The 27,267-nt window shown below is 39.1% G+C and overlaps 1 protein-coding gene across 1 annotated transcript in view; it reads left to right on the plus strand.

Annotated features, from left to right (window-relative positions):
• Positions 1 to 27,267, plus strand: part of LOC144020701 (receptor-type tyrosine-protein phosphatase S-like) — a 133,891-nt gene that overhangs the window by 27,311 nt on the left and 79,313 nt on the right. Inside the window, exons 3-4 of the mRNA XM_077524437.1 lie at positions 8,344 to 8,489; positions 12,423 to 12,564. Coding sequence (XP_077380563.1) covers positions 8,344 to 8,489; positions 12,423 to 12,564 — 288 coding nt within the window. The remainder of the gene's footprint in view (positions 1 to 8,343; positions 8,490 to 12,422; positions 12,565 to 27,267) is intronic.

Consider the following 27,267-nt stretch of genomic DNA (forward strand, 5'->3'; position numbering starts at 1 on the left):
CATTGACTGCCATTGACGGAAAAAGACGTCAAATAATGCATTTTTGCTGGGCTGGCAGTGAATGTGTTAAGAAGACCGTACATACGCTCTTTCTTAATACAAGGTACAAGGTGGAGTGACTCAAGGTACTGTTATGCCCTCACAGTGTGGGCAAGGAGAGCCACACTTGTTGGCACATGTGAGCAGGATTTAAAGACAAATACAAAATGAGAACACTCACAAGAAGCTGCTGTAGCCCGCAACTCACATTGAGACGAATTCAGAAGCAGAGTTATTATAGTTTTGGAATTTTCATTTTTTTTTTTTGTTTCGATTTGAGTTTTGTTTTCATATATGTATGTATGTATATATATATATATATATATATATATATATATATATGATAGGGCTGGGAATCTTTGACTGTCTCCTCACGATTCGATTCGATTCGATTACGATTTTTGGGTCTACGATTCGATTCAGAATCGATTTTCGATTCTCGATTCAAAATGATTTGATTGACAAATTATTTCTGCTTCAATTTACAGATATGCACGACATTGTCATGATCTACTCCAGTCTGTTTTGTAAGACAAAATGACAAATAGAGACATTAAAGTGTCTTTTTTTTTTTTTTTAAACATTTATTAATTTTGTATTGTAAGTGCCTTTTTCCACAAAAACAGCATGTGGGCTACAACTGCCTTTTCCCCTTCTTCTTCATTTCTAATTTAAATGAAATCGATTTTTGGATATTAATATCGATTCGATTAATAAATGAGAATTTCGATTCTTTTATGAATCGATTTTTTGGCACACCCGTAATATACGTATATATATATATATATATATATATATATATATATGTATACACATATATATATATATATATATATATATATATATTAGAAATTGAACCCATCACAAGGGGTCTTCTTTCATTATTCATAAAAAAACAAAAAAACAAAAAACAAAAAAAAAACATTAATTAAATGGAACTCGTGTTCATCTTTTTGGACATTTTTGTGTCGGGAAATGCTTCCTTGACCTGTTCAATCTTACTGCCATGACAGTTTCTAAACACACATTACCTAATGCCAGCATTTAATTTGGAAGAAAGTCGCGATAGTTGATATTTTTACTGGCACATTCAACCATTTTCCAATTGAAGGTGATGCACAAAAATCTTGTGTGCAACAGTGTGTGTGCATCTGTTGGCACGCACTAATCATTTTAGGGGTGAAAAAGGGGACGCGCACACGCATTCACGCACACTCTCGGGGCTTCCTGGTAGTCAGATGGCTTAATTAATATAACTGGAAACATACATAAAATTCATGCATCAGCCTTCAATGGCAAAATACATATAGAAATAAAATGTAAAACAATCCAGTTAAATGGTCAAATATCACATTTTTTTCTTAAAAATTAAATTAATTTTAATTTAATGCTGACATTAGATAACATTAGATTAAAAAACTACTGAAAAGAGAGTTGAGAAACATGCATTAATTCCCAAAGACTTTTTCAGCATACTGCCTGTCAGTTTATATTCATTACAGTCCTCTCCTTTTGTCTGAAACCTCCCGAAGTTCTTGTGAGAACAGGCTGTCCTACATGATTTGGTTGCCATAGCAACAAAAGTTCTATAATAGCTGGGAGTATTTCTCAGGAAATAGGCAGGATGTCTAGCGAGATTGCATGTTGACATTGAAATCGTCCGTCAATCAGATTTGAGCATTTCGGGGTGCGTCTCCGTCTTGTTACCTTCGCAGACAGACAACCTTCCGACCATATCCAAGCAATCGCGCACGTCACACTCCTTCACGTCATTGGCGCAGCTGCCGAATAATCAGGTGTCAATGTATTGAGCCACAGTGTGCATATACGAGGGGCACGTGTGGGATTTGGCGTGCGCGTCTGTCAGAAATTGTGCATGTGATAGAAAGCAGCCTTGTGACTGCTGCTTGTTAATGTGTTTTGATAAGCCGGGAGGTCCCATCAGCATGTTTCTCATCATCCTTTTGATGACAACATTTGCGCTGATTTCCCGCCTCGGTGGTCAACACACACACACTGAAATACACGCACACATACGCGCCGCAGACGTTCGCATACAAAAAAATGCAAATTGTATTTCTCTGTAAGGTATTGTTGTAATGTTCTTTTTCATTGCTAATTTGAAAGCGTGCTATTTTTGCCGCCATATCAGTGACTTACTCCTGCAGTATGTGTATCATATGTTGTAGTCAGTAAAGCTACAGTATACATTTCCATAGCAGCCTGTCAGTTGGAACATATGTGAAATGCATTATAGAGAAGTCAAAGAAATGTATGTTAATTGGGGAGCTTATAACCAAATACTGAAATCATTTTTTGAATGATCATTTATTAATTAATTTCTTGTGTGCATATTTTTATTTTTATTTTTGTTAGATTTTTTTTATGACAATGATTCAACAAAAAAATGTAATTTACAATTAAACAAATAACAGCAAATAACTAAATAAATAATACAATTCAGGTAACAGGACCTAGCCAATTATTTTAGAGGTCTCCAACAAGTGTCAAACAAGTAAATCAGAAAATAAAACTACCTAGAGTCCATGTTTATTTATCGTCAGTGACTCTTCCAAGTTTGGATGAACATTGGGTTTACTGAGTTAAAAAAAAAAAAAAGAAAAAAGAAAAAAAAAAAGCTTTAATGAATTCCAATGAATCTCCAGACTTAACGCTTTAATTTAATTTTGACAGCCCTAAAAAAACAAAAACAAAAAAACAACAACAACAACAAAAAAACTAAATTAAATGACTATATTTCATGGTAAAAGTCTAGTCTTAGGCAACACCTGCTATTTTCCATCATTTAAAAAAAGTTTAATTTACTGGTAATCTTTGAAATTGTATTAATCTTTCATGCAATGAGAACAATGTGTGCAAGTGTAGTGCAAAGCAGTCTGACTGTGCACATGGGTGGAGTTTTCTTTCTTTTGGTATTTTGTTGAACTAGCAAAGATAGAAGGTGTTTGCAATACCGTCCGTCGTTGCAGCCGTTTTTACGCCGAGCGCACGGGCACCTGTCCACAAAAATAGGGCCATATTTGCTTAACAAGACAACAGATTTTACATTTAATATTGTCATATATCATATTTTATAGGGGTGTGAATTGCCTAGTACCTGACGATTCGATCCGGATCACGATTCATAGGTCACGATTCGATTCGATACCGATTAATCCCGATACGAATTTACAAGTCGATTGTTGCGATATTTTTTACTCAGATTTATAAAATACCATTCAGTTAATTTATACAGTACATGTACACTGTAAGATTTGTATGAAAATGTATTATTATGTTATAACTGTGAGCCACTGTATGTAGCAAACAGGTTTAACAACATGTTTGAACAGCATTGAAATAAAATATTAAGACTAAATGTTCCATTAATATAACATTCTTCCATGCTTAAGGTGTGAAAGTTTGACGTTTTGTTGAATATTTTTCCATCAAAAATGGATGTTAAAAAAATCGATTCGGCTGCCTATTGAATCGATTCGAGAATTGCGTGCTGTAGTATCGCGATATATTGCAGAGTCGATTTTTTTTAACACCCCTAATATTTTATATATTTTATTTCGTAATGATGCAAATGGCACCGATTTGGTGGATTGGATGTTCTTAACTGTGTCTCAGTCATTATTACTGTAAATATATATATAGGGTATGTCTGGGAATTGCTTATTCTATACAATATATTTAAACTGGCATATGTCAAAACATAAACAGGGCGAGTGAACATGATTTAAAGGCTCGTCAGATCACAGCTGGTTACACTCTAAAGCCCTGACATAGTTATATTTCTCTATAAGAGTCAAATGCAATTTGTAAAAACGCTCCCTGGCCGATATATGTCTTTCAAAGCGGATGCGTTTAATTTTGCATTTCCCACTTTCAAGGAAGCGTCGCATCCTGACCTGTTGCGCACAGACCTCCATTCGTTCCCGTGTCGATTGCTTTGTTACACCTGCCACTGAGCGCAGCCTCAATCAGTCACTTATACGATTGAGGCTTTCAAAAGCTTTATAAAAGTAGGCAATTGCTCGAAGATTAGTTGACCCGGCTGCTCTGGTGAAAACAAGCGGAAGCTTTTTATGAAGCGAAAGATCCCCTCATTAGTCACCTATTTTGCGGGCAGCTTCCCGCAACCACGCAGTCATAACAAGTTTTTGTTCAGTGCAAATCCAGCCAAAGTCGGTGCCTTGCAGGGCTTTTCCCTGGCTTTAAGAAGAGGCTTAAGTGGTAACATTGCCAGCGGGGTCGCTTTTGCAAGAGGATTGGTGTTGAAGCGCATTTAAGAGAGCACAGAAAACATTCTGGACTGTACATAAAGCCAGCGAGATCATGTTGGAGCTCAACAAGGCATATGAAATTCAGGCATAATCCTGTCACAGGAACAAGGCAGTCCGAGGTTGCCATTTTTGTACTTTTGCAGGTTTTAGGGGCTCACGACTCCCAATGTCCCCAAGCCTCGCTTTGAGTTTAGTAGGCCAGGTACACGGGGCTCTTGGGACTTGAAATGACGACCGTGAATTTGTTCTAATTGACTGCACTGTGCCAACTCCGGCTTTCGGTATCATCCTGTTGAGGATTGTGGATAAAAGCATTCAATGAGACCACTTCATTTCTGACATTCAGGATTTCTTTTGTTTATTCCCCGACAACACACGGCAGCATACGCCCCTGTCCAGGCATTGCAAAATCTAACAAGAATATAATATTCACGTGTCTCAAATGCAAGCCAGAAAATGTGTTGTGGCCTGATGACACCAGGGTAGAATTTCTGGCCACAATTTCTATGTTGGGCGCCAAAACAGCATCACCAGAGGAACACCACACCCACAGAGAAACGCAGTGTGCTGGTGGGAGTATTATGCTTTAGGCTTGTTTTTCCTCAGCTGCAACTGGGGCTTTAGGGGGGGTGGCTGATGTTTACCAAAACTTGCAAATACATCATCACATCCGTCAATTCCTCGCCTCCAAAAACCTTTCGATGTCTAGTAGAAAGCTGAGGAGGAATTTACTGAATTATTTTTTTTAAATGGCCCAGCCAAGCCTAAATTCAAAAGGAAAAATGTGGTGTAACCAAAAGAGGGCTGTGCACAGGATAAAATCTCACAATCAGACCTATTTTGAGAGCTTTTGCTCAGAAGGAGACTCCTACTCAAAAACCTGAAGGCTGCAAAACTCAAACAAATCATGGTATTTCCTTTTAGGATGTGTACAGCACAGTTATCGTACAAATTTAGAGCCAGACAATCTCACAGGCACGTCTAGAGAGGGATACTGCGGAGGCGAGAGTTGTGGTAGGACAACGTGTGTCTGAACACCCCTGAGCATCCTGCAGTTCCTGATAAAAAAGAACATCGCCGCGCTGAAGCAGCCTTCCTGCTCATCCTTCCTGTCTCCGTGTGATCTTTTTTTTCTTCTCATTTCCAAGATCTTATGACAACCAGTCCTGGAGACCTTTTAACACACCTCGTATCGGCCTCTTTTTCAGTAGAATTATATAGGTTATAAATCAGGATGGGAATTGAAATGAATTCAGACTGGTAAGCAGTAGGGATGTAACGATTAGGGCAATATCGTGATATTGTGATATTAAAACTGCCACAATATCGTCGTTGTCATGTTCACAATATTTAAAAGGAGCACATTTGTTGAAAAAGTCATGTTGATTTCCATTTGTGCAGTTCTAGCACCCTCTAGTGGCTAGTATTAGTGCAATTTAATTTTCATTAGGGATGTTTTACCCTTCTATGTTTAAAATCTATGCTAATTGTCAGATGAAGGCGAACCTAAGTTGCTTGTGAAGCGATCAATGTGTGCTTGCATTAGCAAGTAAGAGCCTCACTGTTGTTATTAGCGATTGTCGGTGGTTTATATGCATTGCTGTTATGTACAAAAGCACAATATTGTGATTTTTTTAATATGAGCTCGCTTTTTTTACAATATTGTGATCTTTTTTAAATATCGTCAACCCCCCCACAATATCGTGATTATTATCGTATCGTGATGTTCATATCGTGATAATATCGTATCGTGATGTTTGGATATCGTTACATCCCTAGTAAGCAGTATCGTTGATGGAATCAGACTCATTTATTTCTCATCAACACCCAGTTATAGATCAGGTGTGATCACGTCACATCTCGGAACACCTGGTGTTTTAGCAAGTTCACTGTTTATAGTCACTCTTAGCCACTTAGCCACCACTTTTTCTTTCAGACTGATCCCAGTATGAGTAGTCATCAATACCAATACCAAATACCGATACCACTGTTTTTTTCAGACTGATAACAGTACCAGTAGTCACTCTTGAATAGTCAACAATACTGATACCAAATACCAATACCTCTAGGACATTTGATTAGGGGTGTTTGATACCACTTTTTTTTTTCAGACTAATACGAGTACGAGTACTCAACTCTTGAGCAGTCACCGATATCGGTACCAAGTACAGATACCACTTGTACCTTTGACGAAGGATGCTCTATACCAGGGGTCTCCAAGTTCGGTCCTCGCGAGCCCCTATCCAGCCTGTTTTCCATGTCTCCGTCCTTTAGCACAGCTGAATCTAATGAACAGCTAATCAGCAAGCTTTGCAGAAGCCTGATAACGATCCCAATCATGAATCAGGTGTGTTAGTGGAGAGAAACATGGAAAACAGGCTGGATAGGGGCTCTCGAGGACCCAACTTGGAGACCCCTGCTCTATACTAATTTTTTTTTCAGACCAATACCAGTACGAGTACTCAATTCTTGAGTAGTCACTGATACTGATAACAAGTACTGATACCACTAGTACTTTTAATTAGGGATGTTGGATATCATTGTTTTTCCAGACTGATACTAGTATGATTACTCAAGTCTTGCGTAGTCACCGATACCAACTACCAATACCACTACTAGTTTTGATAAATAAAATTTCCAATTAAAAACAATGACAAATAATAAGAAAGGCCTATATATCCCATGTAGTATTTTTTCCTTAAAATAGCATTAAATCAATACCATTTTTTATGTTCTAATTTTTTATTTCTAGTTCCTGATCATAAGAATGGCATGTTGCAAGTACCAATACCTTGAAATAATGCCAGTTATAGGCCCCGTACCGATAACTGCTACCCGGTCATTCATCCCTGTTTTTGATACACAAAAAAATCCCCCAAAAAACAATGATGTATCATTTTAAAGAAAAAGTTACATACCTGTATGACAATATAGCATTTTCCTTGTTACAGTGCTGATGCTAGTTCCTTATCATAACATGGCTACAAAAGCCATCGTGAGTACAATACTGTGAAATCATGCTGGGTATCGGCGCGATATCGATACATGGTGTCAGTACTCGCCCATTCTTAGTCACCGTAATGCAACTGAGATGTGAAAATGTGCAAACAGCCTTTTTCCAATCTGCAAGTGATTATTTGATAGGCTTTTTTCTCAGCTCCGATTCTGTCTTGAGAGAATCCGGAATGAGTCAACACAGCAGGACCTTAGCCGCCCAGACTTAGGGGAGTGGGAGGAGGGATTCGGGTTGCCATGGTAAGGGTCATCCTGCCTTCACCCTGATGGATCGCAGCGATTCTGTAGCTGACGAGGAGTTAAGCTGGCCACCATGGCAACAGGCCACAGACAGATAGCAAGGGCTGGGTGCACACTGGCCGTTTGATTGATCTGACTCACTTGCCAGGAAAAAAAAAACCATGGAGGTTCCGTAATATTGGCTCAATGGCCGGCTTGGAAAATTGCTGTTTTCGTGCAGAGGGCAATTGCAGCACTTTTCTAATCCTGCGCTCCAACACAAAGCGTAATAGTCCCAATCATTCTCCTCCAATTCCTCCCTCTGGGTAAAGCAAATTAGCAGTAATGTCGATAGACTGACCAAAATGGTAAAGATGTTCAGAATGTACAAGTATAAATCCCCCAAGGTGATGCTTGTGCTGACAAATTGACCCATCTGTTATTAATACACACCAATTAGATGCTTATGTATGGTGTACTTAATGCTTGCATAAGAGCGTCTTTGCTGGCCTGGAAGAAGCCGAGTGTAAGCAAGCGAGTTGGACAGAGGGAGCCGTTCCTCTAAAGCCCAAGCCAATCTTTTATTTATGACCCACAGGAAGTCCTTCAGCGTGTCCTCTAGTTGATACCCGGGAATTTAGCTCAACACAAGGCAGCGAAAAACAAACTGTGACCGGTGCAAATTTGGGACTGCTCAGCAGGGTGTTGGTTGCGCGCTCACTTTTGCTGATCAACTTTCACATACGTTTTTTTTTTTTTTTTTGCTTTCTCTTCTCAGCTGCGCCCAAGTTTACCAAGATTCCCACAGACCAGATCGGCGTATCCGGGGGCGTGGCGTCGTTTGTGTGCCAGGCCACCGGCAATCCCAAACCGGTCGTCTACTGGAACAAGAAGGGCAAGAAAGTCAACTCTCAGCGTATCGAGGTGGTTGTCACAGTGCGCAATGTCAAAATCTTACGTCTGCTGCATGGCATGCCAAAATGGTTTCGATTTGATAGTCATTTTGTCCAGAAGCACATGTTTTCCCAGAAGCATTAACGAACAGAACATCATTGCAATGTTTTGGACGGTGTGTATTTCGAGTAGGTTTGAAAATGGCATCTGTTTCCCAAACATGAAACATTAAAGTAAATTATAAATTTGACATTCCACATAGAAGAAAGTTGGTCACAACCCTGCCAACTTTAATTAATGCCCCCCCAAAATCATCTTTTTTTTTCAATTGTTTTTATTTGGTCGTAAAAAAAAACGAGAACAAAAGGAAAGAACAGATTAATGAACAAACCTAACTTTCCAAAGCCATCTCCTATCTAATACAAGTCAAACCTCGGTTTTCGAACATAATCCGTTCCAGAAGGCTGTTCTAAAAGCGATGTTCGAAATCCGAAACAATGTTTCCCATTAGAATTAATGGAAATAATTTTAATCCGTTCCAAGTCTAAAAAAACATTTTCCAAGTTTTTTTTTGTACTATTTTACACCATAAACTGCACTGTATACTGTTTACCATAAATAGAAAAGGGTATAAATAGACACTGTTTTATTTAGATATCCTATTTAAAATGATGAAAACAAAAAACACTACTTTCCCATTAGAATTAATGTAAATAATTTTAATCCGTTCCAAGTCTAAAAAAACATTTTCCAAGTTGTTTTTTTTTGTACTATTTTACACCATAAACTGCACTGTATACTGTTTACCATAAGTAGACAGGGTAGAAATAGACACTGTTTTATTTAAATATCCTGCAAACATTTCTTTTTTAAATTCAATAGTTCTGCGCATTACTTTCCTCTTTTCTTCACCAGGTTTACCACTTGCACTTGCTTTCTTTGGACCCATGATTAGGGGCTAATACACAATGCAAAACTAAAAAAAAAATATGCGTAAATAACAATGAACAGGTCTGCTCCAAACGAACTTTGAACACGAATGTGCTCCCGAGTGAGTCGCGTTCAGGTACGCTCGGCTTTTTTTCAGTTTGGTTGAGAGCCGAATTTTTGGATGAGTTCTGAGACATAATATTCTCGAATTTTCTGGTTGAAAACCGATTTGGTTGAGAACAGAAACGTTCGAAAACCGAGGTTTGACTGTACTTCCCAGCGCCAATAAAAATCAGAAACATAAAGGAGACACCTACTGTATATAATTTAAACATTTGAGCATTCCTATTTGAACAAAAGTTCTCTTTTTTTTTTAATTAGAAAACAACAACAAAAAGACAAATAATCTGACAGTCTTAACCAAAGACTATCTAGACATGTTACGCCCCTCCAGTCAAAAATTATGAGGCCAAGTGGTTCTTGTTACAACAGGCATTTTTGCGGTTAAGCATGCCGTGAGAACGGTACAAAATACAGAAAACATCATATTAAAGAGCTAAATAACACAAAATAATTCTCACAGAGAACACACAATCAAAAAATAACTTCCATTTGCCATATAGGCCTATAAACATCCCCCAAATAAGCCTACTAACATTCTAATGTTGGTAGCATGCTAACGGACTAGCGCTAGCAAGCTAACAGTAGTACACTACTTCCAAAAGGCATCGTAAATACGAACATAAAGAGTGCAAATGCTTGCAAATATGTTACCTCATTGGCCGCATGTACTAGAGAGGAGTAAAATAGCTTCTTCCAACAGCTACAAACAGCAACTCTTCAGGCTGGCTTTCCATCGTCTTACCAGGAACGACGTAGCAATGTGTCAATCATTAGCATACCCATACAACACGCACATAACTATAAAAACAAACCCTTAAAACAACAAAATTCTTACAAATGCATAAAATAAATCTTTATATTTATGATGTAATTAAACTAAATGTATTTAATTTTAAAGCTGACTCAAATGGCAGCTACACAAGAGAAATACAATTCATCACAACACAAAAACAATTGTCACACACAACCAACAAACAAAAACAAACTTACAAAAAATCATCAAGAGGCTTCAAAATCTACTAATTGGACTGAAACCACGCCATGCTTAACTGTCAAACACCACCATTACGACTTGGGGGACTGGATGCTACTTTGTTTAGCATCTTTTTTATGACTCCACATAAATATGATTCAGCCTATATACATTTTTCTTTTCTTCTTACTTTTCCACTTTACTTTGGGTGACTCACAGGTAGAATATAAAAAGCATACCAATGGTGACTATAGCCAAAGATTGAATGTAATTGTGTTTACTTTTTGCATGATTTCCTATCGAATACTCATGAGAGCACTGATTGGATGCATACAGTGAAAATCAGTGGATACTCATTCAATCCCAACATTAACGTTTAATTAATGGGTACCATTAAAATCATTATGTGCTAAAAGTTTTACTATTCACTCCAAGGCAATATTCAGCATTATGTTCTTTGGCAGTTGAGGCCGAGCCATTGGGAAGTGGGGTTAAATGAAGCAATCGTTGGCTTGCTCCGAGGGCTGAACAGATGCAAATAATCGCAGGCCATTTTTTTTTCTTTCCCAAGGAGGTGGGAGGGGTGAGGGCTTGTTGGGGTTCATGCACCGATGAGCAACTTGTATCTGAATGAATTTCATACGGTTCTTTTCACACATGCATGCTACTAAGACTAAGCCCATGTTTGCCTGTGAATTAATAATTGATTGTAACTTAATGCATGGTACTACATTGCATTCCAAACAGTGAGCCCAGAATGGTAAGTATGACGTGCTGGGGTGTCTTGCCACAAGACACCACTTTCCTGCAGGTATGTTTCTTAATGATGGGGTCAAGTATTCATATTTGATAATAAACTTAAAATTAATGTTGCATTTATGTAGCAGTTTCCAATTACTGCTAAATCTAAGGACTTACTGTAGTTGTAGGGCTGGGTTAAAAAAAAATAATAGAATAATCAATATTGAATCGATTTCCTTTTCAAGCCCGATATCGATTAATAAAACCATGAATCGATTATTATATATATCTTTTACCCATGAATTCTAAAGAAAATAGAATTTTAAAGGCCAATTTTTTTTAAATCTTACCGTTTTCTTGAAATTTAATTTTCACATGAATGCAAAAGAATTTTCTTACATTTATGAAAGGCCTGATTTATTGCACTTTAAGACAATTCAGGTTTTTTTTATTTATATTTACAATTATTGAATTAGATTATGAAAACATTTTTATCTCATCCTTGTTGATATCAATGTTAAGCATTTATAACACTGTGTTCCATTAATAAACTAAACTAACTTGACCATTTACTGCCTCTGTAAACTTTCCTTTGGAATTTAACATTAGTGGAGTTTTTATCATGTCCTTGACATTTAAAGAAGAATTGATGTGCCATAAGTGATCGATGTGATTGAATTGAGATGAATCGAATCTGGGAAAAAAAAATCAAAATCGAATCGAACTGAAATATTGTGAATCGAAATCGAATCGATTGAGGAAATTAGAATCGATACCCAGCCCTACTTAGCTGAAGCTCAAAAACAATGATGGTCTTGTTTGTGCTTGTCAATTGTTATTTTTACAGGTTGCAAAAGTGATATACACACACAGTTCTGGTGCATATTTTCTTTGCCAAATCAAATCATCTGTAGTGTAAAATAAGATTGAATTGCACCATGGGGATGAATATAGTTTTCTAAAGCTGAATCTGAAATGATCGTTAGGTGTTTGGGGATCGTCGTTTGTGGTATATTTATGTTTGTTCACCATTCGCGGCAGGGCTCGGTCTCTATCCCCCAAGCAAACTCAAAGGCCAAAAGCATCTTAGTTTTCAACTTCCAAGGGTCCACTCTAACATCTTCTTGTTTATTATTGTGGACCTGTTTCCACTACGACGAAACCAATCTTTGTTTGTTTTTTTTGTTGCCGTTCAGACCATCGAGTTTGACGAAGGCGCAGGCGCCGTGCTGAGGATTCAACCTCTCAGAGCACCTCGAGACGAGAACATCTACGAGTGTGTAGCACGGAACAGCGAAGGAGAGCTGTCAGTCACTGCAAAGCTGGCCATTATCAGAGGTGAGACAAAGTCAAAATACCTCATTAATATACGAAAGTATATGCTTCAGGTGTCTGTACTTGACTATTTATTCTGACTTTTTACTTTGAAGTTATCTATACTTTCTATTCTTGTCAAAGTCGGTGATAAGTTTGTTACTTTTTCCAACCTCTGCGGATGATGTTATGACTTTAAATCAACCTGGGCTCTCGATGGATTGATTCAATGATTGAGATCTTGGGATGGAAAAAACAACAGCAGCATTGAAAAACATGAACTAAGGTAGCAGATTTGGAGAAGCATGATTTTTCCACATTCATTACTTTATTTAACTCATTCACTGCCATTGACGGCCACAGACGTTGAAGATCCATTTTAACTATCAGTACAGTTTTTTGTTGTGCTAACTTATCAAAATGAGTACTGTATATACTGTAATTGTAAAAAAATAATAATATTGTTTTACTTTAAACTCGCTCACTTATGTGCACGACTGTTTCTCAAATATGACCATTCTCAATGTCACACAATCATAAAAGTGCATAGCCGTGCTAAAGAATCACAGAGAACACAAATGCAGCTTCAACAAAATACAGCAGCATTGTTAGCTAGCATCAGCACTGTGACAAGCTCCTACATTGGTAGCATGACTTAATGGCTTGTTACGATAATGCTATTTTTGCGAACCGGTGTGTTCAATTCAAATGCAAGCAGGTTAGACCCAATGTTGCATTGTTAATTTCACAGATAAGTTCATGGCGGATCTGCAGAGGTCGGACAGCTGTGCCGTTGTGGGAGTGTCACAGTAGACTTCAAACCAATCAAAACGGCTCCTTTTATTCCCTTTAATTAATGCTGGCCCCGTACTAGACTCTGGACATTGCAGAAGCACCTCAACACTGTGAAGTGGGCATTTGCTTCGGGTGAAATATATAAACTATCAGAAAAAGGGAAATGTAGGGATCCATTTTTTTTTGGTCCAAGGTGTATATTTTTGGGTTATACCCTGTAGGGTTCACAATTAAACCCCTAGGTACAAAGTAAGTCCTGTTTTATTTTTTTTTGTTAGAAAAGGTACAAAAAATGGTATAAACTGGCAAAGGGACCATTTTCTGTACTTTATTGTTTCCAAAAAAAGTTATTGAAGAGCCCACTGTTGTTTGAAATGCAGTTTAAAGAAATAAACAGTAAGAATAGCAATTTACAGCAGGGATGGGAGATTTATTGTGCTTTATGCACTTGGAACCAACTGAAAACAGTTCTTGTGAAAAAAAAAAAAGAGAAGTTTGAGTTCTTATGTACTTTTTGGCCACTGTTCTGTTCCCAGAGTGTATTGCGTCATGCAACACTGAACTTTTTCCCATCCCAAAGTAATTTATCATTATCAAGTGTGTTTTTGTTTGGACTGTGTTTAGCTAAATGGTCGCACCTGCACCATGTAGTGAAGATAGTCCTCAACACAGGCGACCCATGTTCAATTCCTGGAGCAAGCAGATCTTTCTCTCTCCAACTTCCTGTCCTAATTTAAGATGTCCTGTCATTTAATATGGTCGAAGCTACAAAAATAAATAAATAAATAAATAAAAAAAGTAGTGAGAAAGTGCTCATGACCCAATCCTACAGTTGTACAAAGTACATGTGTTTGTCATGGGTGGTGGTGCGTGGATGTGATGGAGGACCCAAATGAGATGAAGCAGGACAAGGAGACAGAGGTGAAGTCAAAGAGGGATTTAATAGAACAAAAACAAGGAGGTAAACGAGGTACTGGTCAGAAACACCAAACAAACTTTGCGAAGGCAAACTTGGGAGGAACTATGGAGCAAAAATGCGGCAGCTTGTTGGGAGGAAAGAATAACAATGAATCGACACAGACAGAGGGAAGACAAGAGACTAAATACACACACACTAATTGACACGAGACACAGCTGGGCAAGACACAAGTGGCAGAGGGTGCTGATTGGTTGACACATTAGGAGGGGTAGGCAAATACAGGTGGACATACTCAGGTTTGACGAGACAGGGGAAGCCCACGACAACATGACAAAATACAGAACACGACAAGAACTCAAAGAAACATGACGACAAAATCAAACCAAACCAAAATCAAGCCCGAGCCATGACAATTAGCAAAATCAACCCAAACCCAACCCCAAACCATGACAGTGATTGTGTGCATCCTGGTACATACAGTACACGATAGACCTTCTATATCTTGGCAGGATCTTCATTAGCTTGATTTTCTTCCCTAATGGATGAACAGGTGCAATTGCTACTACTAATATGAATGACGTAATTACAACTTAAAACTGATCAGGTGTGGTCGGGAATCATTTTTCAAATGTTTCCTGTCTCTTGTCTAGACCACTGATTCTCAACCCTGGTCCTCGAGTACCCCTATCTAGTCTGTTTTCCATGTCTCCCTTAGCCAACACAGCTGAGGATCATTATCAGGTTTCATGTAGAGCTTGCTGATTAGCTGATTGTTTAAAACACCTTTGTTGGCTGTGGGAGACATGCAAAAGAGGCTGGATAGGCGTACTTATACCGTATACCAGGGGTAGGGAACTCTGGTCCTCGAGAGCCGCTGTCCCGCCTGTTTTACATGTCTCCCTCCAACACAGTTGACTCGTTATCATCATTATCATCATCATCATCAGCAAGCTCCGTAGAAGCCTGATAATGATCCAGTTCATCAAATCAGCTGTACTGGTGGAGGGAAACATGGAAGACAGGCAGGACAGTGTTTCTCGAGGACCAGGGTTCTCTACCCCTGCCTTATACCTTACCTTATAAGCAAATCTGCAATCTTAGGTAATTTTCCCATAAAGGGTACACAGTAAACTCTGTAGAGTCCATTTGACTTTATTTAGATGGGGACCAAATAGACTCAGTTTTAGAATGATATTTACACTTGGAAGAGAGTAAAATAAAGAATTGGAACAAATAAAAGTGACTCAAAGATGGAACAAACTCACGACCTTCAGCTTGGGAGATATATACTCCCTCAGCCTGCTTTCTGCTAGTATATTGCTCATGTCAGCTGCAGCTGATTCCATTATTGCATGGACTTCCTATCACAACAAACCAACAACGATCTTTGGTCTCTTGAAGAAAAACAAACAGTAGGAGGGGCATAGCTCAGTTGGTAGTGTGGAAGTTCGAACCTTAACCCTTAAGGAAGTTTTATTTATTTTTTTCAAATTTTTTAAAATTTTACTCTCTTCCTAGTGTAAATCTTAGTTTACTCTAAAACTGAGTCTATTTGGTCCCTCTGTAAATAGAGTCAAAATTTACTCTCATTGAGTCAAATTTACACTACAGAATTTACTGTGTACAAATATGTGATAATATGTACTCAATGGTACACATGTGCCAACCAACGGTGCACTAAACTTAAGTACTAAGTGAGGACTCTTGCCATCTCTGGACAAAGGAGCACATCTCTCCGTGTTTCATCACTCTCTTGTTCGTGCGGGCACCTGGCTTCGGTTGTTGTCCCCCCCGTCGCTGCAGCGAGCCGGCCCAAAGCTCGACCTCCGCTTGAAGTTGCAGCGGACTGTTCTTTTTATAGTCGCATCAGGCTCGAAGGCTAGCAGGGCTGCTGCATCCCCAGCATGCCCCAATCACTGGCACGTCCTGGCCAGAGCGCTGGTTAATCACCGGTTCACAGCCTCCTTGGAGGAATACTCTCCAATGTGGTGCTCCAACACGCTATGAACTTGACTTGCAGCTGTGAGCACTGGCCATCTGCCCGGCACAGCAGCAGCAAAGGACAAAGAAATAGAAGGGGTGACTGCTAGAGTGGCTACACTGCATGAGAAGAAGAAAAAAAAAATCAGGGGATTAGACTTGGGGCTGGCAGACAACCCGTATCTGCCGGCGGAAATTGAGGGAGCAAGGGCGAGAGGGAGGGGGGAGGTCGAGGGGAGGTGAAGCACAGTTGCTAGAGGGTGAAGAAACGGGTGGTGGCGTGAGTCAAGTGAAACAAAAGAGATGGAACGGGTGACAGAGGAATGGAGGGAAAGAGGAAAAGAAAGTTCTGCTGAGGGATGAACAGAAGGTTGGCCCTGCCGTCCCTTGGCCATCTGTTAACCCGGCCCATCATCTTTGTACACAGCCCCAATCTAAAAGCCATTACCGCATGAACTACACCTGGGGGGCGAGCTCTCGGCACGCGTGCACTCACATTGGCCTTGTTTGTGTTAACTTTTATCCAAATGAATTCATCATGACATCTTTGATTTGATTCCTCCTAATCAGCAACTCTGCACAGTGAGTTGAAGAGAGTATTGTGAGGGATGTCAACAATATTTAAACTCAAGTATAAAAACAAAGCTGGTTGTTGTAGTTAAATCTTTCTAAACAATGTTATGGAGACTATTGCGACTATTGTTCTGCAACTTAACACATATGGTTTTAGATAGAAGCATATCATGGGTTTCGTCATGATTCCAACACCTAATAGAAAGTTGGCTAATGACCATAATATTAAGCTGTTCAGCAATCATTCAAAAAAACAAAAAAAAACAAAAAAAAAAAGCCAATTTAAGGCAGTGTATCAACGAACGTCTTGTTGGTCTCTGACGTCTTAGCGTGAAGGGAGTTTGTAAATTTGGACGCTGGATCAGACTCAAACACTCACGGGGGTTAGCTTAGCGCTAGCTAGCTGCTGCGACAGACACAACATGGATGAATTTAAGATGTTACCAAAAGCGAAAAACACCCAGTTTTATATATGAGGTATTTGTTTATAAAGTAAATTATACTCAAGTTAAAAAAAGGAAAACCTTTCCATAGGTTTACACGGCTGTGTTAGCGCATTAGCCGCATATAGTCTCTTGGTAAATTCCGATATGTTATTTTTATTTTTATTTTATTTTTTTTTTTTTTAAAGTGAATATGTGTCTTTGTAAACGTCTGGTGTGGATAAAGTGCACTACATTTACCATCGTAATCTTTTTTTTTTTTTTTTAAGAAGAGAGAGAGCGAGCTTAGAATTGTTCATTCGGCAGTCTTACCGATTCAACAGCTTATCATCATTTCTCTCTCTCTCTCTCTCTCTCTCTCTCTCTCTCTCTCTCTCTCTCTCTCTCTCTCTCTCTCTCTCTCTCTCTTTCTCTCTCTCTCTCTTTCTCTCTTGTGCGCGCGCGCTCTCTCGCTCTTTTTTTTGTGTGCATGTGCACATGTGCATGTGAATTTGTGTAAATTTGTACTCATTGGTTCACTTAAAACCTAATAAAACTCCCATTACCCTTCACCTTAACCGGATACTTCAGAGTCTCGCCAGAGTCGTGAAGTTCAGAAGGTCAGGAGACCAGAGGAAAGGTCAAAGGAAAGAAAGATGAATCACAGTGAAATCCAGCACCAACTAAACACCACCTGCCACCCACATCGTTACAAAACCAGAGTCTCACGCCAATGCCAGAAACCTCTAAATTCCAACAGATTAAGGCGATCATGACCATCATGATCTTTCATTTGGATCTCATTTTTTTGGAAGGTTATCCGTTTTTCGGCAAAAGTACGATTAGTAAACCATTCAAATTGATTTGGGATTAGGTGCTTAAATGGTAAACAAATATGTGATTGCGAACATGCCTTTGGTGTACAGGTCCAGGTGGTGCTAAAAGAGTGACTCTTGTTTGTATAGTTTTCTCTGGAAAACCCTAATCATTTAATATCAGCTATTAAATTAATATAATACAGATAACTAAAAGGAGTAAATGTTAGTCTTTCCTGACTATTATTGTATACTCAACAGTTGGAATATTATGTACATATAATGAAATGAATACAAAAGCTATATTAATTCAATCCATTTTCAATTTCAGAGGTCTAATTTGAACAATATAATACAGTTGTATATGTGATTATATTGATTGGTGTTTCTTATATATTGCCCATTTTGTGAAGCTTAATAGCTTTAAAAGTATGATGCGGTGCTGTTCTACACAACATTGCAAACAAAACAAGCATATTGCACCATAAAACGGATTCCCCGCTTAACAAATAGTGAGCATTATTATCTTTTGAAAGTCAGAATACATTTGTTCTTCTATTGATCACAAGATTACATAATGAGTTTTCGCATGGCTGTTTCTTTTAATCAGTCTGCATTTTTAAATAAATAAGATTAAAACAAATCAAAGAAATGAAATCAGTGTACAGGTAATGTTCTTCTGCTATGATCTAATTATATTATATTGCAAAACAATAGACTGGCTGGATTAGAATATGCAGCTGTCATTTGAAAGCTGCCCTCTTAACATTTTTGATTAACAACATTTTTATTCAAGTTTTTTTAATGGGATGAAATACAACAACACTGCATAGAATTATGCTAGCATGACCTTCACCTTCATTGTTTTTTAATATAAAGGCTTAACGGCTTAGACTTCGCATCACTTTAAAGGTCATGATATGATAATCACACCAACACGGGGTTTCTTGAACCCACTTGTTGCACATCATCGACACAATATAGATTCATATCATCAATCTATTTGGCTTTATGATGCTCTGTGCCGCACAATGATCAGTCGCGTTGGAGTTGGTTATTATTAGACTGCAGACATATGAACAAACATGAAAACAAAACATTAATAAATAACATTTTCGAATAAATCTACTAGTTCGGGCGGCACAGTGGATGAGTGGTTTAGGGTAGCACGTTCGCCTCCCAGTGCTGAGGACGCAGGTTCGAGTCCAGGCTCCGGCCTTCCTGGGTGGGGTTTGCATGTTCTCCCCATGCCTGCGTGGGTCTTGTCCGGGTACTCCGGTCTCCTCCCACATTCCAAAGACATACATGGCAGTTTAATTGGGCGCTTCGAATTGTCCCTAGGTGTGCTCGTGTGTGTGGATGCATGTTTGTCTCTTTGTGCCCTGCGATTGGCTGGCGACCAGTTCAGGGTGTACCCCGCCTACTACCTGAAGCCAGCTGGGATAGGCTCCGGCACCCCGTGACCCTTGTGAGGAGTAAGCGGTTAAGAAAATGGATGGATGGATGGACTCTAAAGCCATGAACCCCAGCAAGCTATAAAATATGAATGTACTTCAGAAAAGATCATGCGAACCAAGATTGATGTTAAATGTAAAGTCTCCAAAAATATTTAAAAAAAACATTGAGAATCAATTCACTGAAGAAAATGGCCTGATGTCTCAAGATGCTTTCCATTAGTGGCCCAAAAAAAAGTATTTTTTGTCCACTACCCTGCTCCATGTCACCATTTAGTATAATGGTTGACCGACACTAATAGCAGCTGGTGTGGTGCTTGCGGTGGGCCACGGGATGTGGTTTGCTGCTCTATAGGCTTGCTAATGGATGAAGATGTGGCAGTTTATCGTCACTGAGATCTTGGATGTTACCTTTTCTGTTCCATTAACCGCACACTAGCTCATTTCACAATCACATTCCTTCCACTACCGGCGGGGCTCCTCGTGGCCCACAGCGGTCGCTTTCTAATTTCGCCTCTTCTTGTTTTATTCATTTTTTTTCATTTATACAGTCATCTATCCTGCCTGACCTCACTGTCTGCCTGTCCAAACGCGATCCTCGACCCCCCACTTTCACTTCTCTGCAAACCGAGCACTTCCGTGCACGTTGCAGTCATTTCGTTGAGCCTTCAGGAAACGTGGCTATCTGCACTCGTGCATGTTGCGAAACCTCTAGTGGGCGAGAGGTTCTCATCGCTGCGGCAGGGTGTGTGCTTGTTTGTGTTATGACTGCGTGCGAATGCTTCCGCTCCGTCCTTATAAGTGTAGGTTTGTATGTGAATATTTGTGTGCGGGTGGTTTTGTGCAGTATAATCCTGATTATACTCACTTCCCAGTGCCCCATTTTAGGAGAAAGGGAAGCATGACATGGGGGAGGCAGAGGGTGAGGGAAGAGATGGGAGGAGAGATGATCTGCCACCATAAACACCCTTCATATGACGGGCAGTCGGATCAGACCCCCCCCCCCCCCCCCCCATGGGTATCTGCTGCACTGGCAGGCTGGTGGCTCAAGCAGAAAAAAAAGAAAAAAACAAAACAGAGAGTATCAACTCGTCCTGCAAGAGGATTACACTCCTTGAGTTACATTTTTTTGCCTCCCCTTTCTTCTCCTTGCGCACGATTCGACACGCTTGTTTGCATGGAAGCGTGTGACACGGCCATGTTTGATGTGTGTGTTTAGCGCTGGCGGATCAGAGTGCTGAGCCCAAAGCAAGGCTTTTAGATAGAGGTGACTCGCGGGCCCCCTTATTATTTTTTTTTCATTGTGTTGCGTGGCGATCTATTCTCATAAAGGGCCATTAGCATTTAAAGTGCTCCTCTTCAGTCCTCCTGCAGTCTATAGGAGTCAAAGCATTAGAGCCTCTGAGGACTGCAGATTATTCCTGAATCAGACGGCCTGCGATCGGCTTTTATTCAAGGCTTCTTTCATGCCCGTGGCCGTTTGCGATACAAATGAACTGGAGGAAGAATAGGCAACGGACGCTGATTTGTTTCGGTTGTGTGTGCGCAAGGGACGGAAACAAAAAGCGGACAGGAAAGCTGGACTCACATTTGTGTGTTTGCATCATTTGCATTAGGTCCTTGACTCCGTGCGCCTTCCCTGCCAGTTTGAGCGTGCGCGTCTGTGTGAGAACGAATTGCATATTTGCCCACATCGGGTTGCTTTTGCCGCCTGTTTTTTGGGCAGCGGGCCTGGATGTCCTTCTGTAAACATAAGCGGGCCAAAATGTACGTGATGCGCACAAACACAAAGCTCCGGGGAACAATGCTGCCCGGTCCTTGCCAATGTTCCTGAAAACGCTGTTGACACGCTCTGTGTTTATAGACGCACTGCTCATTTTTCCATATGCTGCCTTATCAATTGAACCAGGAGATGAAAAATAAGCTGTACTTTTTTTCACTGCGGTGTTTGTGTCTGATAAATGATTCATTTGGTGAAAAGCGTGATGAAGGCCATGCCTGCAGTATCTATTTCAAGCAGCCGCTGACTCACCCAGGAGGCTGGCTCAGTACCTGTAGCTCCCACATCCCTCGTCTCCTCACCAGTCAACTGTAACCGTGGCGTCCTGTATCTGTGACATGTGCACTAGCTGCAGAATGTGCCGGTATCTGCACTGAGTATCCTCCATCCACAGTAATGTTTCTATTGAAACATTTCAATAGGAAATGCTGGAAATCTGATCCGGGGTCAGACATTATGTAACATTTTTGTCTAAAAAAAGAAGTAACCACTAATAAAATTAACCTAAATAAAATAAATATATATAATATTTTATTTGTTTTATTAAATAAAATTATATTAAATTAAATTATATAAAATATATAATTTTAAATACAATAAATGTAAATATATAATTTAATTAATAATTTAGTATTATATATTTACATGTATTTTTATTTAAATCTATAATTAAATTAACATATAATTAAATTAATAAGTTTATATTATTTAGATTTACATGTATTTTATTTAAATATATAATTAAATTAATAATTTTATATTATATATACATATATATATATATATATATATATATATATATATATATATATATATATATATATATTTATTTATTTTTTAGGCTAATTGTTTTTTGTCCCGATTTACTTTAGTGAAATACTAGATTTTTCCCTCTGTAGGTTATCATTATTCATTTAAATTTCATTAACACAAATGACATACTAAATAGAATTTTTATGACGCTGGAGAGTACTGCTGGTGCCTGGGAGGGGCTTCTCGACAATAGTAGACTCAAACTCAACTCATGGGGGCCACTGGAGTCCGGGCGTGTCTTGGCTGCATCACATATTCCACAAAAAAAGAGTTTCAAGGATTAAAAAAAAGAAGTACAAATAATTTCATTTTTGCAATCTTTTATCATGACACTTCAGAAAATTATCGGTTCTTCAGAACAAAACTGGTGACATCTGTCACATATCCCTACTAGTTTGCATACTCCTCAGCATGTCTAGTTCAGTCAGACAAAAAATGTGGGGGGCTGCGCTAACATTAAACATCAAGCAGGGGTCGCAAAATATCATCCTGCGGGCCACAAATGCCTCCCGGGCTGCAAGTTTAAGACCCCTGCTTAACAAGAACCCAAGAAACACTCTTAATGTTAGATTGTACATTCCAATCTTGTTTTTGTTTTTTTTAAATGATGTTGACCTATTGTGATTTTATCCATACATTTTTGAGCACTCAGTAGAGTCGTCACTATTACTATATTAAAAAAACAAAAAAACAAAACAGAAAACAAAGAAACACAAACTTGTAGAGGTCATTATTATTTCCGAGATTTTAGCCAGAATCTGAGTTGTACACTTGCAAGGGGAATTGGACTTTAGATGCTCCGCTGAATTGATAAATATCGACCTGGAATACCAAAAACGGATCTATCCTGATCCTTCCGCATTGGCGTGCGGTAATTAACACCCAGGGAGTCCATGCAAGTGTGTGGTGATAAAAAAAAAAGACCCTATGAGTCCCCTCTGGACAAGGGTGAGGTTGGGTCAGGGCAGAGGGCAGCAGATGTAAGGCATCGCATAATCTTCACCTCGGGGGAGCATTCTGACCTACCTATCGATATCCCTGTCCTTCTTCCTGTTCCCTCCTTCCCCTTTTGTCAATCTGGCAGGATCATTAGCATTGATCCATCGTGGGATTGTTAGTAGATGTGGTCCACACCCTGTATTTTTATTGTCAGCTTATACAGTGTTCCCTCGTTTATCGTGGGTTCATCTTTCGCGGCCTCGTTGTTTTGTTTTTTTTTTTTTTTTTAACACAGAGTGCTATTTATGTTGTTAATTTTTTTTTGCCTTTGTGCGGCCGTATCTGTCGAACCCTACGTCCGACCGGGGACATCCGCAGATTCGTCTCGACGAGACCTTTCCAACGTTGTCTGTCTCGTCGCTCCACGACATTGCATTCCGGAGATAGAAAATATATACGTGCTGTATAATAAGTAAATAAAAAAAAAACATAATTTTAATCGAAAAAAATATGTACATGAAAAAAACATGAATGACAAATGAAAAAGCATTCATAATAAACTAAAAAAATCATACCAAACCAAAAAACATAATAAATGAAAAAAGTATATACTGTGCTGTATAAGTAAATTAAAAAAAAACACAATATACTTTTAATGGTAAAAAAATGAATGTAAATGAAAAAAGAACATACAGTATATGATGATGAAAAAACATTTATAATAAAGTAAAAATCATACCAAAACGAAAAAAAAAACAAACGAAAAAATATATCTAATTAACGGGAATTAAAAATAAATAAATAATTAAAATAACGCAGATTTCCATTATCGCGGGTAATTTTGGAACGTAACACCCGTGATAAACGAGGGAACGCTGTCTATCTAAACAGGACCTCATAAGATATGAGATTCATTAGTTTGATCTTATGGTGTCCTTTCTTCCTTCAGCTGCAGCTGTTTGATGTTCCTATTCAACCGTGGCGCTTCAAAGCAAAAAAAAAAAAAAAAAAAAAAAAGATTGATTCTATCACCAGTGAATCTCTATTCCACAAAGCACAGTGCATGGAAGCAGATGGTGCATGTCTGTCATATGTGGAGGTAGCAGGAGGCTGCAGGAGGTGACTAAGAAATAGCACAGGAACAACAAGCAGACCTTTGACGTCCGCCGTCTACATTTCGGACCGACTCCAAAGCTTACAACATTTCAGCAGCCTGGCTGTGTTGTCCTTCCGTCCAAGAGCCACCCGTAGGCTTGATTTATCAGCCAAGGAAATTGCCACTGGTAATTGCTTTTCGGCTGTGGGAAAGTGGAATATGTAATTATAGGCGCAGGTATGGGGGAGGTGTCAGAGTGTGTGTGCGAGAGAGATAGTGGTTAAAAGCGCAAGGAGAGGAGGAAGCGGAGGGGCTGATGGATGCTTGATTACGTGTCTGACCATCTGGATTGCTGTCATCGAGATGCTTAATCCTATTTACTTGAGAGCCTGTTTGTGTGTTCCTATCTATGCGGAATTGGAAGCAATTGCTTTTGGGTGGATGTATAAGGTTCTGGAAGCGACAAGAATGGAAAGAAGAACATTGCAAAAGTTTTTGTCCACTTACATATGTGAGTTAGGATGCAGCAGTTTTATAGTGCTGTAGTTCTTGTGGTCGGTCTTGTTCGAGACTGGTCTCGAGACCACCTTTTAAGGGTCTTGGTTTCCTCTCAGAGTCGAAAGCAGTTTTACTTGGTCTTTTCTCGGTCACAGACGGGGCGGACTAGGGATTTTTTTTTTTTCTTTTTTTTTTTTTTTAAATCAAGACCATAATGATTGTGACCAGAGGTGAACCAACACGTTTTCTAGATTTGAGATTTTGTGGCAAAAATATACAGGTTTTTTAAAAAAAATTATTTTTTATTTTTTATTTGTGTGTGTGTGTGTGTGTGTGTGTGTATGTGTGCGTGCGTTTGCGTGTTTGCGTGTGTGCGTTTGCGTGCGTGCGTGTGCGTGCAAATACGTATAAATTTATACTCATTAATTCACCTAAAACCTTATAAATATCCCATTACCCTTCGCCTTAACCAGGTACTTCAGAATCTCGCCAGAGTCGTGAGGTTCAAATGGTCAGGAGACCAGAGAAAAGGTCAGAAAAAATAAAGAGAAAAGAAAGATAAATCAAAGTGAAATCCAGCACCGACCAAACACTTCCTGCCTTCCCCATGGTTACAAAATCAAAGTCTTACGCCAACCCCAGAAGCCTCTAAATTCCAGCAAATTTAGCGAGATCTCAAGAGACCAGAGGAAAAACTAAAGAGAGGAAGGAGGGAAGGATCGATGAGGCAGTGAGATCCATAGAAGCCAGTACATCCAATCCATCAAAGTGAAATCCAGCACCAACCAAACCCCTCCTGCGTGGTTACAAAACCAGAGTCTTATGCCAACCCCAGAAACCTCATACTTCTAATAAATTAAGATCTCAAGTGACCAGAGGAAAAACTAAAGAGAGGAAGGAGGGAAGGATAGATAAAGCAAAGTGAGATCCACAGACACCAGCACCCACTGATTCAAGGGGCTGTGGGATGGAGAGGCGAATTCTGTTTGAGTTTCAGTAGATGCTGGTGCGACGGATCTGGCATGTAAAATGACCGCCACCAAAGAATTTTTTTTTCTTGGTCTTGAGCTCCAAAAATCTAGGTCTTGATGAGAGCTGTGCGATACTTGAGATTTTGGTATCAATTGATGCCAATTATATATTGGTGCCAATATTATTGTCAATATCGATACCAAGTACTTTTAGGTTCACAAAATATTATGGTATTTTATTTCTCCTATTAAATAACTTTTTTTTTTTTTAAATTTCCCTTGCAAATTGGGCTTTCTTGTTAGGTTCTTAAAAGGATACTTGACTCATTGAACAATTTTCAGCAGTGTAAAGTTAATATTTTGTTCAGAATGGATTTCATAACGTCATTATTTTTCATGTACAATTAAGACCTTTAACAAGTATTTTTTCGACTTGCTCTCAACTGATGACGACATCATCTGTGCTGAGGAAGTAGGTAACGGCCAACCATGGCTCACCTGTTTTCTGGGTTTGGTCAGTAAACTGAGCCATGATTGGTCCTTACCTACTTCCTCAGCACAGGTGATGTCATCATCAGTTAACAGCAAGCAGAAAAATACTTTTTAAGAGTATTAATTATACATGAAAAATAATGTCATTACCACATTAATTATAGACAAAATATTATCTTTTTGCTACTGAAGATGGCTCAATGAGTCAAGTATCTCTTTAAACATGCCATAATATAATACCCACAGTGGAAACAAACCTGGTATGTTATTTAAATGTGCAAAGTAGTAATAATCTTCATGTTTTCAGTGTCTGTCACTCTTCTGCATTCGAAGATACATCAGCCATTGTTCCTCTAGTTTAGTCACATTACGTAAATGATACTTACACGTTGTGCTACACGAATACTTGACTCAACTAGTAATTGGAAAAGCTGAAACGAAGCATAGTATGACTCATTGTCATATTATGTCATTCATTGTAAAAATAATGAATTGTTAGCGCCAGTGCCGCCCACTGCGGTGATTGGCAGGCCGGCACATGCGCGTGTGCTACAAAGCGATGACGCAAGGGACCCGTGACAAACCAAAATAAATAATAAATAAATGCAAAATATCTATACTTGTGCTTTGGTATTCATATACCGATACCCACGTTAGTATTGATTCTATCGATACATGGATCGATCTGCACAGTTCTAGTCTTGGTGCTATCTAATCTTGATAATGTCTTGGTTACAGTTGGTGTGGTCTTGACTACATTACTAGTAGTTTAAAAAACCATGATCTAAATTGCCATTGGAACACAACACCCTATCGAGGAAACTGTCTCCTGTATCTGCCACCTCATAAGTCATCTTTAGATGAGTTACGAATCAATGTAGGGTGAAGCATAATTCCTCCTAAATCTTAATCTTTTATTTTGCTAAGACTTCTATACTTGCTTTGTGTTTGGGGACAGCCGTTTTCAATGACTGCCCCTCAGTGCCCAGAGCAAATCGCAATATGGTTTGCTTGGATGAGAAGGCCATCAAACACCTTTACGATGAAGTAGAACACAGCCGTTGGCTCTCTCAGATGAGTGCACAATTGCCACAGACGCATGTCAAACTCCGAGTACATGCACACGCTTGTCCGCAGCCTCACAACATAATCAGACATCCATAAGCTTGGCCACTCTTCC

This window comes from Festucalex cinctus, chromosome 1, assembly GCF_051991245.1.
Source record: "Festucalex cinctus isolate MCC-2025b chromosome 1, RoL_Fcin_1.0, whole genome shotgun sequence".
NCBI classification, from domain to species: domain Eukaryota; kingdom Metazoa; phylum Chordata; class Actinopteri; order Syngnathiformes; family Syngnathidae; genus Festucalex; species Festucalex cinctus.